This window comes from Colossoma macropomum, unplaced genomic scaffold (genome assembly GCF_904425465.1).
Source record: "Colossoma macropomum unplaced genomic scaffold, Colossoma_macropomum, whole genome shotgun sequence".
NCBI lineage: Eukaryota > Metazoa > Chordata > Actinopteri > Characiformes > Serrasalmidae > Colossoma > Colossoma macropomum.
Window position 1 is genome coordinate 18,767,707 of NW_023494806.1, and position 16,395 is coordinate 18,784,101.

At 38.0% G+C, this 16,395-nt stretch overlaps 2 protein-coding genes across 9 annotated transcripts in view; both read right to left on the bottom strand.

Annotated features, from left to right (window-relative positions):
• Positions 1 to 69: 69 nt before the first annotated feature.
• rsrc2 (arginine/serine-rich coiled-coil 2) lies at positions 70 to 9,966 on the bottom strand. Of its 6 annotated transcripts, none has more exons than XM_036597942.1 (10): positions 9,824 to 9,966; positions 6,943 to 7,098; positions 6,271 to 6,311; positions 5,121 to 5,299; positions 4,299 to 4,445; positions 3,395 to 3,511; positions 2,961 to 3,046; positions 2,584 to 2,846; positions 2,243 to 2,332; positions 70 to 738 (listed from the first exon to the last, which is right to left on the bottom strand). In XM_036597942.1, exons 2-10 carry the CDS (start codon positions 7,022 to 7,024, stop codon positions 553 to 555), a joined length of 1,191 nt encoding a protein of 396 aa, XP_036453835.1. In that variant the 5' UTR covers positions 7,025 to 7,098; positions 9,824 to 9,966; the 3' UTR covers positions 70 to 552. The 6 variants fall into 6 exon arrangements, with proteins under 6 accessions (XP_036453835.1, XP_036453831.1, XP_036453834.1 ...); XM_036597938.1 differs by having other exon boundaries at positions 2,584 to 2,849; XM_036597941.1 differs by having other exon boundaries at positions 2,584 to 2,849; positions 6,943 to 7,094; positions 9,824 to 9,962.
• Positions 9,967 to 11,646: 1,680 nt separating this feature from the next.
• LOC118826885 (leucine-rich repeat-containing protein 43-like) overlaps positions 11,647 to 16,395 on the bottom strand; it is a 35,882-nt gene continuing 31,133 nt past the window's right edge. For all 3 annotated transcript variants that reach the window (XM_036597929.1, XM_036597928.1, XM_036597930.1), the window contains 3 exons: positions 15,564 to 15,776; positions 14,614 to 14,713; positions 11,647 to 11,810 (listed from right to left, as the gene is read on the bottom strand). In XM_036597929.1, coding sequence (XP_036453822.1) covers positions 11,659 to 11,810; positions 14,614 to 14,713; positions 15,564 to 15,776 — 465 coding nt within the window. In that variant the 3' untranslated portion in view covers positions 11,647 to 11,658. The remainder of the gene's footprint in view (positions 11,811 to 14,613; positions 14,714 to 15,563; positions 15,777 to 16,395) is intronic.

Consider the following 16,395-nt stretch of genomic DNA (forward strand, 5'->3'; position numbering starts at 1 on the left):
ATCTTCGTTCTTCTGAAAGTTACTCAAAACTGCTAGGAATCAAACTAAATGAAAACTAGAACCACAAAATTTTCTTCGGGACTAACAAAAATTTAATGAGGCTGTCATAAGCAGTTACAATAGCTTGGCACACCTGTCATGGTACTATGCCTGTGTCTTGATGATGCAAAGGTTTCGATCAAGTGTTACTCGGCAAGATCCTAAACAATCATGTTCTATTCACACAAAACTGACTTGTAGTAAGAAATAAAAAAAAATTAATAAAAGATGTTACCATTTTGTTGACCCAAGTCTAATTGTCCTTAAAGCTTTGCAATACCAATATTGCACCTTTGCATAATTTTCCAGAGAGATGTGTAGTACAAGCCAAAAAGATGTAAGACAAATGACTGTATTTACATATGAATTCTTCCAAGACAAAATTGGTGTTTGAATAAATTACAGATTTGACCAACATCCATGCGATCTAAAGTGTCAACTTCCTATACACGTTAAAATCAGCCTGAACTGCTGGAACATGGATGGAAGAGTAAGAGGGGTACAAGTTGCCGTTCAAACAGCATCCATTCCTCGTGAAAAAGATGACGAGAAGCCAAGGCCCATTCCTCTCTGTGTATGTGTCTGTGACCGGGCCATCTCATACTGGACATCCAAGTTACGGAACATTTCTTCCTGCTTCTGCATTGTCTTCAGGCCTTCATCATTGAGCATACCAGATGATCCACTTTCATCATCAGCCTGTAGGGGAGACACCACAGCATACTGTTAAAAACAGCAGTATTTCCACTAGTCTTTTTTTAATAAGGTTTGTTAACTCAATCTAATTTGAGCATGCAACACATCTCTGACTGGGATACTCTGGTCAAAATGAAAAATCACTGCTACATTTGCTGTAAGCATGCCTGCTCGCATCCTGCAGCAGTGCCTCGACAGTCCCGAGAATTATACTTTCGAGTTGAAAGACTAGGAAAATCTTTCTGCATCTCTTCTGATGATGTATTTTAAAGCCCCTGTCAAGATGGTTTCAAACGTTTACATGTTTCCATGCCATGGAAAAAGTATTTACCAGTGTTATATTCATACACCACTTCGTTCATAACAACCAGCCTCTGAATAGTGAGTGCAAAATCAAGAACAAGCTGTCTTTTAGAGATCAAATTACATTTTGCAGCTAATGTTTGAGAACTCAGGCTTTCATTTTATGACTGGTATACCATAAACCTTAGTGGCACTAACATTACATCAGTAACCTATAGATAGACACTGATGGCTGGACCATGTTCCAAAAACTGAGGATAGACAAGCTTCTGTTATGAGTCGCCAGTTATATTTGCGGACACTGTGGAGAAATTTCTCGTGTGCCTTATTGTGTGTCACACTTGTAAAGTACAATGGCAGAAAGACACGGTGAGCCTTGATGTTGGGGGATAACGTTGGGGGATACATAACTAACCTAACGTATCATTTTACTTTATTCCCACAGTTAAGGTGGACTGCAACTATCATGCTTTCATAAATGAAGTTCATCATTAACAGTACAATCCTGCAACAGGTGGCTAACGCAAGTAGGAAAGTGTCCAGCCACACTATAAACAATTTTGTAATAAACCTTCACAACAAACACTGTTCAATTTAGAACAGCCTAAATAACCCAGTTGTTGGGAGTTTTGGCTGGGACTTTGAACAGCTGGGAAGCAGTCACCTTATGTCAGGGAGAGGACTGCGAGTAGTTTGCATACATATTGCTAACTCTGATTGGTTCTTCGGCAGATCTGACGTCACCTGTACCAAATTCAGTCCCATCCAACTCAAATCGAACAGAAGAAAACAGCAGAAAAAGTAACTTCAAAAATCCCTCAACAGAAAAGACGGACAGAATTCTTTCTCTACCAGTTCATAGTAAAAGCACCACAAAAACTATAGAAAAAACGTGAAAATGAGTAGACAAGGGCTTTAAAGGTAGGAGTTTTCCCTTGGCAGCTGGTGAATGCAGGTGCTAGCGTTACTGCTAGCAAACTGAATATTACACCTGTATCATGTCTAATATTGTAATGCAAGTGCATTTCTTTATCGCTATATAGGGTTCTCGTTGTTTTATGATGCATGGTTTGGCACCACTGTGGGAGAACACCGATGAATGGAAACACAAAGGATACGAAATTGTGAATTCTGTTAAACCGTATTACGGTAATCTACATGTCAGCTACATGTGGAATAACTGCAAGATGACTGCGACACTTACTTTAATGCCCATTAGTTTGCGGAACTTGACGTTTTGGTCCTTATTGCCAAAATTCAGCTTCTCCCATAGTTCAGCTGTCTGGGACTTGTCCTTCAACATAACGAAGCAAAACACATTACTAAAATTAAAATGGCGTATTGCATGGCAGTGATATACACTGAATCAAAATCATATACACTAGTCAGAGGACAATGTCGTAAAATCTCTCTGGAAAGTTTTTGTGCAAATGTCCCAAAATTTGCATACCATATTTTTGATGATGCAGTATATAGCGACAAGTTTGTGACAGATTAGGTCAGATACAATACAATAATAAACTAATTCTACTGAACTTCTCTCACCCCTTCCTTCTTTCCTTGCCACAACAGTTTCCTCTTCTTCTCCTGCTCAGCAAACTTCATGGGATTGACAGCTGAAGGGTTATAGTAGCTTGGCACAGCAATGCCCGTTTCTGCTAATGTTTTGGCCTGTAGCGCAGCCATCTGAGCTGCCATAGCAATCTGTGGCGTGACCTGTGTGCCAGACGCCAGCAGTGCTGCCACATTCAGCCCTGGACTGGCTGCAGTAGCTGTGGCATTTTCACCCAACAATGGAGCTGCTGTTGCTGCTGAAGGGAAAAAAAAAACCCCAAAAAACCATCAGTGATATTTACAATAAAAAGATGAGTTATTTTATGATGGTTGAAGTTAGACACTGGTAGCCAAAGTAAGTTACTTACCTGTTGTGATCTCCTGTTGCTGATTTTGCTGCTTCTCTAACATCTCTTTCTCTTTCTGTTCTTGAAGTTTTTTCGCTCTTTCCAACCTAGGAGTGGAATGAAGTAGAATACAATAAAGTACATTTCAGTTTGTGGCACAGGGTTCTATTTGTAGGTTTTAGGTAATTTTACTTCTTTAACTTATTAAAATGTACATATTTACAGTACAAATTTAGAAACTGCATAGACTTTGCATATATTTGTGAACTATATATAATTAAACAGGAAATATTCAGTTTTAACAAATAACATATGCATTAAATGTTCTAAAACAGTGGTTCCCAAAACCAGTCCTCAGGGGCCCCAGATAGTCCAATTTTTTTGTTTGATCCCAATTCCCAAAAATAGTGTGTTCTAAAATAACGATTTTAAATAATGAAAAAGTACTATTTTACCTCCTAGCCAAAGCCTCTTGTGCATCCATGGCTGTGTTTCTGCCTCTGAAAGCCACAGGGCTGACAGACCGACTGCGGCTCTTCCTTCTTGGCTTTTCAGGCCTCTTCTTCCTTTCCCTGATTAAACAGTACAATTATTTGACATTATTGGCATTAAAAATGAGATTTTATAAATCACACAGTTGTTTGACCAGGAAAGATACAACAGCAATACAATTTTAGAAAAATTTGCAAAAAACAATACAATATCAGTGACAGGGCAGCTAATTTTTTAAACCATCAGTAAAACCACACAGGATGATCAAACTCCATTATGCAGAGGGATGTACATGAGGACAGCACAGGACATGACTTCTGTTATCATTAATAATAACTTTAAATTCACTGCCTTTTGCACCTACTACTCATCTGATAAATATGTTTCTCAAATGCTAGTACATTTCTCACATTTGGCCAAAAAATCGTGAATGAGCAAAAAATAAAATCAATTAGCCACTGCACTCTTAATTCTTGGTAACAAGCCCCAGTAGATTCAGAATAGAAGTCTTAACTTCAGAATACTGTCTAGTGAGTACAATGCAAAGAGGTAGTTTTACCAAGATTTTGTGGAGCAATTAATATTTAACTAAAATATACAAACAGATTGAAAAGAACAGATCTAAACAAAAGTGGTCACCAACTGGTTACAAGTGTTTACGTGGAGCCTGAGAACAACAAAAAAGGAAATGGCCTACTACCAATGACACATTAATTGATTAATCAAAGGTAAAAGCAATAAATTAATAATTTACTGAAATACACAAGTAAAACAGGCACTTACAGTATTCAAGGACAAACAGCCTAGTCCCATACCTTCAAGACAAACATCTAACGCTTCAACACTGATGCGTCAGCGTTCACCAACCTGCTCTTGCTCCGGCTTCTGCTGCGCCTTATGTGTTTGCTTCTTGAGTTGGATCGTGACCTGGGCCGTCTCTTCTTCTCACGGCTCTTTGATCTCCTTTCACGACTGCGAGACCTTCGTTTGTCCCGACTTCGACTGCGATGTCGTCTGCAACCACATTAAAAAACAACCACATACAGTAACAACCTATATTCAAACAACAACACCTACTCAAACTGCAACGTAGCCTTGCCAAAGCCATGTCACTACTACACTTTGACAAAGCCTGCTAGTTTGCATGGGGCTTTTGGTGAGGAGTGTTAGGTGGATTAATGTAAATGTAGCAAAATTCCTATTTCAACTATTTAATTACCTTGTCATTACAACGATACAGTGATGTGCGAAGGAAACATACACCGGACAAAATATACATGCTTTGGAAGTCATCTCTTAACCAAAGAGCATGATACAGATGATTTTCAAAAATTTCACTTTTTTTTTTTTAAAAAGCCCAGAGCTCGGATACTCATGGCAAGCTTTTTTTAAAAAAAAAAGAAAAGAAAAAAGAAAATCACATCTTCAGAGATGTATGGTTAAACCAAAAAGAAATAAAATGATAACACTTACCACTTTTTTTAATTTCTGGTCATATATAGAAAGGGCATAAAGCTTGTCAATGGAGAGCATCTTGTCTGTGCAGTTTGTGATTTGTGAGAAATACCAACATACAAATAAAGAAAAGCAGAAATGCTCACATAGTAACTTATGTCAAAAAATCTGATCCTGAGTTAGTGTTTAGAGTTCTTGCAAGTGGACATATTAGATATTTTAATGACATCTGACCTTTCTCTTGAGCGTGATCTGGACTGACTTCTTCCTCTGGAGGATTTTCTGTCCTTTTTGCGGTGTCTGTCCTCACAGCTGTCTTCAGAAAACCTCTCGCGGTCCTTATCTGAATTCTGCAGTATGTCCTCCGATCGGCTCTGCGATTTTAGCGCCTTCTCCGGGTCCCTCCGTCGTGCCTGTTTTAAGAAGAAGTGGTCTCTTTCAGGAAAATAGTGTGACAAAGAGAGTTAGTATGCTTGTTTCAAAACAAACAACTTTGAAGAACCATAACATGTACAACCTCACTCTCACATCCAAACCCTTCACAAACCATCCACATTCAGCTGTATGGCCTTGTATTACATCCACATTAAATGCAAAAATTAAACAAAAAAAGGTGAAAAGGATCTTGTCCTACCCTAAGAGGCAAGTGGAGTGATTTATGAAGAAATCAGTACCTTTAAAGCTGGGCTTACTGTTGGTTTTCCTTTTTGATGCATGCATGCACTCTTTAAACAAACTTATACATGTTCAAAAAATGACAGTATATCCATTACTTAACCTAGCCTCTGAATTATATTTGTTGCAGTGAATTACACACATTACCAGTGTGCATGCATAAAGGCAGAAGGACAAAGATCGCTCAAGACAGCATATCTGATTTTACTTCAATGTTGGGACTTGGAAAATAGGGCAATGATTCAGGTTGCTAGACAAACAGTTATTTTAAAGTAAGTGTAAAATTGAATGGCTGATAGTTACCTGTCCAGTTGTAGGCATATAATTTTGCTATCTGTCAGCAGCGTCTTCTGTTCAGAGTGTCTCTTCGTGCATTAGCACGCTGAGTGTAATTTATTATAGAGATGTTATCATGTGATCTAAATACAGGATTTTACCAAAAAAAAAATCCCACACAATCTGTAAGCCTCTACTTTAGTGATCTCTAAATTTCACATATCTCACATGTGAGAAAGAACCAAATATATTAACCCTCAAGATCTAATGACATGACTAATGACCAACATTTGAAGCTGGCATTTCATCATGTTCTGTAAAGCTTCATACTTACCCTGGACTAAAGCTAGAAATGCCAGCTGATAAATTACATTAATGATGAGACCATATCATCTTATGTCTACGTGAGTGAAATGGACTTTAAATTAGTTACCTCTTTGCTTCTGCTCCGGGATCTTCTATGCTTCTTGTCACCTGAAATTGAGGAGAAATATAATTAAATACACATTGAATGGTATGGCCCAATTCCATAGTGCAAACACGTGTTGCTACTTCATTTCACTGAACACAGATACAAGTATCAGTTATAAGTGAATAACATACAGTTGAGACAGATGTCTAGCCATGTTATTAATCTGTATTAATAGCTTCACTATACTGTATATTGTATTGAGGCTCTTATGCCTAAAGCTATAGATAGATAGACAGACAGATAGATAGATACCATAACTTCATAACAAAACTGAAAACAGTTGTGTTGTGAGTTTTAGCATGCATATGGTATACAGAGAACGAAAAATCTTGTGGGTCCAAGGACACAGGATTGCTCTTAAAGGATGTTGCAATCATCTTTTGGAACACTATTTCCAGCTGAAAATAAGTGCACAAGGTATACATTAGTCTGATATTTTTGTTCAGCAGGTAAAATGCAATAAATGATTCGGCTAATGATGATGGTTTCTGTGAGCTGTCCATTTTCATTGATTATAATGTGTTTAATTACAGGTGAATAGGGGTACCAGACTGTTTGGTGATGAAAACAGTTTCCGCCCCACTTCACTACACTTCTTGTTTTTTTTACAGGATGTTAAAAATAAAGATCTACCTGACTTGCGTTTCCGGTCCCTTGAACGTGATCTGGACCGTGAATGATGTTTTGTGCTCCTAGGTGATTTAGAGGTTTCCATGTTGAATGTATGAGCCCACGTCAACAACCGAGGCTATAGAAAGTAACTTGTTCACGGCAGCATCAGCTGCCTAACTGGAATCAGAGAAAAATGGCACACAAATATTTGATTATCATGTGGGCAGTAATGCATTTACTTCCAAAAAAGAAGAGGAAAAAAACTGAACATAAAACATGAAAAAAATTAAAACATTTTTATAGTGATTTTTTTTGTATGTATGATAAGAGGAAATATACTGTTCTGGAGTAAATTTTATAGCAAGATATCATTTAAAGGACACATCCCTGATTATAGAGGCTATCCCCCAGCATGCTGCAACTAAACCTACTTTAGGTACAAAAGAACAAAAAAAAATCTCAACAATAAGTAACTAAGAACAGATGTATGGCAAAACTGATGGTTTATTATGAAGGAATCTTGCTTAGGGTTAATGTGAATATCAGTCTAAGGAAGCTAAACTGTACCACTTTTCAAAATACCATTTTTTTTTTCCATTTAGTAAATGCAGTTTACAATTTGTATATCTATGCTAATCCTAACCCCTGGATATTTGTGATATTTTTGCCATATCGCCCATCTCTAGATCAAATACTTAAAGCTGGAAGATTTCAAGAAACCTGTCAACTGTGACGAAACCATATCTGTCTTAAAAGGCAAGCAAGGACTTTGCATCACTGTGCCAAAGGCTGAATCCTACATTGCTCATTACTGGACATCTGGTGCACTATTTTAGTGCTGAGGCCACTACTTAATGACACATCATGCACTATATATATGGAGCAAGGAGCCATTTAAAATTCAGCCAAAGAGAATTAGCCAGTACCACTCTGTCTGCTGTCACCAGATAGCAGAGATCATGCCCATTTTAAATATTAAAGGTTTTGCTATCCATTCGCATGGAAACCTCAGCTTTATGAACCTTAAGACTTTTAATTACTCGTAATCAGAAGACAAACTGTGCTACTTAACAAGCCAACTACCAAATTAGTAATATATATCTACAGCGTAAGCAGACTGCATTAGATGACTATTAAGATATAACGACTTCAATTACAGTGACTGAACTGAGACAAAGTTAGCCTGCCTTAAGGATCAAAACGTTACATCTGTTTAAATGACCAAACTTTTTGATCAGGCTAAAGAGTACCTTGAACTCACTAGAGAATCCTTGTACACATTAAGTGATATCCACAGGGCCCATGCCATTAAAAAAAAAAATGAAATGCAATATGTAATATGTAAACATCGATAAAGCGCACTCCCAGGATTTTTTCAGAATTTCTTCATAATTCAATCATTAATATATAAAAACAGTCAATGAGTGTTTTGCTGTGAAATTGAATGCTGTACAAAAACATACCAACTCAGATTTTCTCTACAGTAAGGTTGATGGGAACCAACATAATTATTAATGTTGCAAACATATCCATTTAACTGGCCATCCAAAATGATTAGCCCAGCCCATTCATGTTTAAGTTATAAGGAGTTTTTCAGCATGAACTGCTTATTGAATAGGGCAGTGACAGAAATAAACCCTGTTTAATTCTAGAGAATAAAAAGAAGTAGGAAAACAGGCATGTAAAAATGACTGATGACTGTTTTTGTTAAACACACCCACACAAATGTCATACGTGCACTTCAGGGAAGAAATAAAGTCCAAGAAAAATGCAAGATATGGTCCTTTTAAAGCAAAAGTCATTAGTCTTATCCACAAAGGGCCGGCGGGGCTACAGGTTTTCATTCCCATCAAACAGAAGCACATTTGATTCCACCTGTTCAATCAGTTGGTCTCAATCTTCAAACAGTTAATCAGTAATATGAGCACGTGTTTTTTTGGAACAAAAACCTTACCAGCCCTTTATGGATAGAACTGGTGACCACTGCCTTGAAAGGTTTATTCCCTAAACCAGTCCAGTAAGTCGACCTGAACTGCAATTTCGTGTTTTCACATCAAAAGCTTCTTCAGCTGAATCGAGCAGGAAAACATGCAGCTGTTATGTGAAAGTGGACTGTAGGAATAACCTGGTGTACAGATCTTTTAAGGACATCACTCGATGAGTAGGAGGGCAAGTGCGCCATTTTCTGCATCATAACTATGGTAGCTAGCTAATGTACAGTATTGCTTGTGTGTTTAAAGTAACGTTAAGTTACACAAGCTGCGGCAATGTAACGTTACAGCTTTACTACGCTCCTCACTTTAACGTTACGTTATAAATATAAAATATTAGCTATATTATGCAAGATACCTGAACTAGACTTGACGACTGTTGACATCCCCCTCCACTATAAACAGCTCAGCTAGCCAAGTAAATTCAGAAATATTCAGTGGGCTTAGTGCAGAAAATGTGGCTGTATTTTGTCCTTTTCTGACACTGCGCATTGCCCAGTTTCGTGGTTGGCTTTGTGTATTAACCTAGCTAACTAACTTAGGTTAATGTCTTCGGGTTGTTAGCTCGGTAGCTAGCTAGCCATGTCGAGTTGTTGCTGTTCCGTTAACCTTACGTTCATTGTGACGAAAAGCGAAACATTTAACTGCTCTGAACCAATTTCAGAAATGTAAAAGAGTAAAATATGTTGGAAATCAACACAATTACACATATAACGAAATCTACTCGGTATCCAGCAAGCTTACCGCTTCTGTTTAGTGTACCCGGCTGGCGAGGCTTCCGAGTTCTTTTTCATTCGGTACGCAGCAATTTTCAACTCGCCATGATTGAAGATGTTCTAGCTTTTTAGCGTCTTTAGACATGGTCTTTTACAAAATATATAGTTAAAAAATAATTCTAAGAAAGTACATACCGCTGTGCCAAACTCGGACGCCCTCAAACGTTTTTATTTATACGGATTTTCATGCCGTGGAAGACTGACTTCGACGATGTCAATGTAGTAGCTGGTTAGCTTTGCTAACACAATACGCAGTAACCCGGATGTCGTCCCTTGTTGCTCTTCCTTTGCTTTCTCGTACGTACATGGTCAGAGCCGGTTTATAACTCTCTAGTTATCTGCTATCACAACGTTTCGGAAGCATAAGTGACGTGTTAATATTAGACATCATATTAGATTTTATTATAGTAAATTACTCCTATTAATAAAAATTGTCCCTTCGGTTTAATGAGGATGTTATTTTGGGTAAAACCTTAGAAAAGCATAGAAACGTTGACTGTCAACGATCTAACTTTTTCTGAACCTTTCGCCTTGTTAATTTAAATAAAGCTACCGAATTTCCATTTTTCATTGACCTTGTGTCTGTATGACAAGGTCAATGAAACCAGACAGGGGCGATAACAATTTTCATATATTTAACCTGTCATACATCTATGACAGTTTCACTCGCATTTTAAAACTAACCAGAAATCAAAACTGACCTTTCTTTACCTTGTTAGTTCATGTCCCTTAATAAAGATGCATCACATCATGCCATTTAAAATAATAAAGTCTTGTTTTTCTGCAACCTTTCATCAAAATGTAAAGGGTCTCATCTCTAAAATGTCTTTTGTATTTTGATTACATCACCATGCACCAGTGGATGGGGAAAAATATTAACCCTTAATGTCACGTTTCACCTCACTGTCCCACCATCTCCACCTATCACCGAGCAAAATTGCTCAGTTAGCTGAGGCACAAGAAAGAGGTTTAACAGTTGTGCATTTTGTAAAAAAGATATGGAAGCATCTGACAATCTATTCTATGAATGCATTGTTGTTCAAATGTTTTGGGAAAACATGCATGTATACAGGCATTTTGAGAATGTAATGCATGTCAGTTCAAAAGAAATCATGTTGTATTTGGTCTTGTTAGTAACATATTGCTGCTGGGAATTTTTATGCTCAAGCCAAAATATATAGTCTAGATTTACTATATTTACATAATCTTTATTATTGTGAAAATATCAATATTGCTACATGCTAGCAGTGGAACTGCATTCTCTGGAGTGATGGAACTCTGGGACGAGCTGGAGTGGTGTTAGTGATCAAGACCCAATTGTCCAACATCAATTCCTGATCTCACTAATGCTTATGGCTGAATGTAATCTAATCCTCACAGCAATGTTTCAACATCTAGTTTAAAGCCTTTCCACAAGAGTAAAGGCTATTACTGTAGCAAAGGGGGGAACAAACCCCGTATGAATCAATACCCTTGATTTTAGAAGAAACGATGAGCAGGTGTCTACAAACTTTTGAATATATATTGCGTATTAACGTCCACTATTCCAGTCATGGGCAGCACAGTGGCGCAGTGGGTAGCGCTGTTGCCTCACAGCGAGAATGGCCTGGGTTCAATTCCTGGCTGGGCGACCAGGGTCATTTCTGTGTGGAGTTTGCATGTTCTCCCCGTGTCAGTGTGGGTTTCCTCTGGGTACTTCTGTTTCCTCCCACAGTCCAAAAACATGCAGTTAAGCTAATTGGACATGCTAAATTGCCCCTAGGTGTGAGTGATTGTGTGTGTCTGTCTGCCCTGTGATGGACTGGTGACCTGTCCAGGGTGTATCCTGCCTTCTGCCCAATGACAGCTGGGATAGGCTCCAGTGACCCAGAAGGATAAGTGGTTTAGATGATGTATGTATGTATTCCAGTCATGGAATATCTGGTCACCTCAAAGATCACACTGAATGTTGTCAGAAATTCAAAGCTTGTTTATTTCATTGTCTTCAGGTTTGAGAGCTGTGAAGCAGACAATACTTTGTTAAGCTGTACACTGAACTCCACAGTCAGAGGCTCCATGTTGGAAGGGCTGCTTTCATCAGCGGGAGCATCTGTCTCACTCTCCTTCCATCCTTTACCTTTAGCTGTTCAAATACACAAAAGAAGACTTGTTTGAATGTTGATGTCACACAGGGCATCTTCTTGCTATAAGCAGTCAATTATGTGTTTGCGTTTTTTTATGTAGTTTGAAATTATGGTTGAAATCTTGAAATATTTGTCCAAACTTAATGGGACCCACCCAACTACTCATTCTGCATTTGGTTAGGTTCAAGTGTCATTTCCCAAATATGAGCTGAGCTCAGGTTGGATTCAAATTTAACTTTCAGTTCTCACAGCCCGGCACCTACAAATTTTACCCCCTGCTTTAGTCATTCGCTTGTTGTGTTGACAGAATTTAACACTGTGATACACCAAGCCCATGCTGGTGAGAAAGTGCATGCAAGAGAAATAAAACAACAAACTGACTAATAAGAGGACAGAATAGTGCAGACCCTCAGAGACCAGCTCCTGCAAATTGCTACTACTGTTTAAAGCATGCTATGTATGCCTGTGTCTTACATAATGTCACTAAAACTACACACACACACACACACACACACATTTTCTTATTCTTCTCGGTCGCAGGGTGGAGCTGGAGCCTATGCCAGCGGTCATTGGGTGGAAGGCAGGAAACATCCTGGACAGGTCACCAGTCCATCGCAGGGCAACTAAAACTACATCTCCCAGCAATTCACACTCTAAACTGTATTTTAGCATCATTTGTGATAATAAAGAAATGTTCTGACTTTAACAGCATGGCAAATCAAGCAACAAGCCTACTATTAACATTCTTAAAAATGTTTGCAATGATCCATTAAATATTTGAGCTGTGATATTTTTTACTTCATTTCTAATATGTTTAGTAATAGAAAAAATACAACAAACAAATTAAACATGCACATGCACAATTTTTGGGAATGTTGAAAAAGTGCACCCTGGAGATTTAATGTTGACCACCTTTTAGCATTATTCACACAGCGGCCCCTTTTTATCCATAAAAATCAATTAACCCAACTGCAAACTTGACTCCCTGCCACACATATATTCACCTAAAAACATCTGATCAGCTCCTTATGTAATTATCAAACCCTTTATCCAGTGGATCAGGTATTGTGTGGCAGGAAATTCAGGAAATTGCAGGTTTTTTGTCCTGCTGATAGCACATACATTCATACACACTATATATATATATATATACACACACGCTAGGTCCATTTGATCAGGTCCACTTATTGTATATATTCACTTTTGTAGATCTACAATTACAGACTGTCAGTTTTTAAGCAATGTGTCCACTTACTGTCCGCTCTATCAGACACAGCTATGTTTTTGGTCCACCTTGTAGATGTAAAGTCAGATATAGTAGCTCAAACTGTGCAGCAACAGATGTGTTAGTCATCCTCTAGTCCTGGGGTGCACATTTCTGATACATGCTACTGTCCTACTGTCCTGGCTTACAGTCTCGCAATGTGGCAGAAAAGTTTAGAAAACAGCGCAAATACCACCAGATATTTGAAGTACATAACATGAAAAGAAACAAGCTGAATTAACTCAATTTATAATACATTGTTATTTTCTAATCTAAAGTGAGAGAGTAAAGTTATGAGAAGAAATGAGACTATCTGCTGGCATACATATACATGCAGCTGGGAGTGGAGGCGATGACAGTGTTCTTGCTCAATGATTGTTGAGGATGATGGGTGAGGAGGGAAAACATACTAAAATATTACTGGTTAGTAAAATTTAGAGTTTAGAGTGGGCAACCATTGCTACACTCAATCAAAGACTGTCTTTTGAATGATATGACACAATTGATTGTGCTGAAAATCACCAAGGACATGAACTATGTAAAAAAAGTCATTTTGGTTTCCAGTTGACATTACGGCTTTGTCTTTGTCAGTTATTTTGCTCATATTCGGACTCGGTCTAGATTTGGTCTTAGCCCTTTTTAGACTCAATCTCCGCTAGTTATAGTCTTGAAATTATCATGGACTTGTCAAAGGTGGTCTTGTCTTCAGCCCTAGTTCATATGTACAGACTTCTGAAGTATATTTAAAAAGAGTAGTTTTATAAAAGAAGGTAAAAACACTCTTAATTTCAGTATAAGTTGATGTTGGATTATCTGAAGTTCCATGTGCTCTGTTTTTGCAGGGTTTGGAATGTTTAAATTAAGGGGGCCCCCTGGTCCAAAGGCCCCATAGGGAGTAGGCCTCTCGCTTTCTCCCTTCTTCTCTTAGTTCCAAATAGATGAGATCATTTTAATAAGGACCATATGTTCTGTCTCCTTTTTCAACAACAAGCAGCCTATATTAGCCATTGGCTATAGTGGTCTGGGGGGGGACACTTTAGAATTGGCACGGATCCCCTCTCAGGTACTTTATAGTGCTTGATATGATACTGTTTTAGGAAGGAAGACAGTGTCAGCGGAGTCTCCTTCATCATTTTCATATCATCGCTACTTAATAAACAACACTTCAAAGTCAAAAGTGGGATGATGATGTCACTGGCTTGTAGGGTTGGTGAAGTTATTGTGTGGGGGAACTGTGCAACCAGTAATACCTGTAACTATATAATATTGCAACAACAACAACACTATTATTTCAATGCAACATATTTTCATTTTTAATGAAAATTATGTGCGTTTATAGCAAAGATTTTAGGGTTACTGTGCCAATAACTGTAGGTGCACTGCAGGCCAAGGTGCACCACCAAAATTGCAAAAATTACTTGGGGGTTTTAATACAATTTATCTATTTTTCAATCAGAAAACTGGTCATAAGCTGGCCTATTTTAAAATGGAGAGATAAACAGGATCACATGCAAAGTGTGGTGCACTTATTTTATTACCTTTTGAAGAAGTTATATTCCTTTGAGAACTTGTCGTATCTCCACTTAGCTTTATTTTCTTGTCTTCCTTCTTATCTTCTTTGGGCTTCTTACTTTGCTCCTGTGGAAGTTTTATTATAAAGAAACTCATTTAAGCTCCAGTAGGTCATGCCATGAATTTCCAAGGTGTGCAAAAATAACAGTCACGGCACTCAGTAGACAGTAGTTTACAATTACTTTCCATGTGCAAGAACTCTCAACATCACTGCCACAGCACTTTACTGTGTGCAATATCTCAATCCACCATGCGTAGTATATTCACTGCGGATCACTGTCAATATGTTTACCACCATTATGTGCAATTATGTCAAGTGCAATATTTCTCCATTTATTACTGTTTATTTATTTGCTATTTTATTCACTATGCAATACTCACTACAATACATACATTTCTACATTTCTAAATTTAAATTTAATACTTTGTATATTTTTCTTGTAATTTTTGTACATATACATATATCTTTATATTTTTATTGTTTATTCTATTTTATATATTGTTTGTATATTTCCTGCTGCTCTGTCTTCTGTGCTGCTGTAACACCACAAATTTCCCCGTTGTGGGATTAATAATGGATTATCTTATCTTATCTTATCTTATCTTAACCCCTGGTGTCCAGTGCTGGCTGACTGCTAACTCACTAGCCAGAGCAGCGCTGATGCTAGCTTCAATACTTGTTTAGAAATGCTCTTTTCTTGTCTAGATAATCATGTTAATTGAGATCTTAAGCATCTCCTCTTTGGTCTTGGGTTTGGGAAATGAGTAACAATTCACTCTTTCCACCAATCTCTTGGGAAATTGACCATGTTCTCAAACTTATGCTGTGCTATACTGTAAAGTTTTTAGAGGTACGCCAGCCACATTTGCAGTTGCTAGGCTATGAAGACCAACTTCAGTTTCTTCCATGCCCTACCTTTTCACGGGTCACTGTGGTCCTAATGTTCTGTTCTGAGAGCAGCACCCCCAGATCACACTCCATTTGAATTTTATCCTTTCCTTCCAGCAGATCTTTGAGTTCCACTTGAACTGTACTGAGGGTGCGTCTGACTGGCGCCTCCTGTATCAGGTTGAGCACGGGTTCCTTTTTCTTCTTCTTATCCTTCAACTTTTGACCTGTATCTGTACTCTGCAAAGCACAGTGGCAGAACAATGAGTGAAGTGAACTGAAAGGCTCACTTTTAAATCTCAAACTTGCTACATAACATGTTTTCTGAAGGGGCATGGCATGACCTTGAGAATGCGGCTCTTCAAGAGTAATGTGTATTGCTGTTAGTAAAAGTCAAAATGTAAGAAAGCTGGCTAGATCTCAGTTATGACACTCACATAAACTTGCAGGACCACAGCTTAGACTGGCTTTACACTGTAAATACAACTTTAGTTGCTTGGAATTTGCATGAAACTAAATTGCTCTTGAGCTGCATACAATAAAGTGTCCTGCAACTCACTTGAAACCTGCAATAGTTGCAAGTGTTTCAAACTTCACTGAAGAACTTTCATGAAAAGCCAATCAAAACATTGATAATGCATCCTGCGATCAAAACAAATGGCATAACATGATAGTACTCAAGTCTGGTCTTGAGACCATAAATGAACAAAATCTTGTCTCGGTCTCGACAATATTTTGTTTAAATTATTCTCGAGACCAGCAGAGTGCAATGGCTCTGTCTGAGGTAACTGGAAACGGATATTTCTTTTTTTATCCATCATAATTATCAACATAATAAACAGTCCTTTTTTGTCTTTAA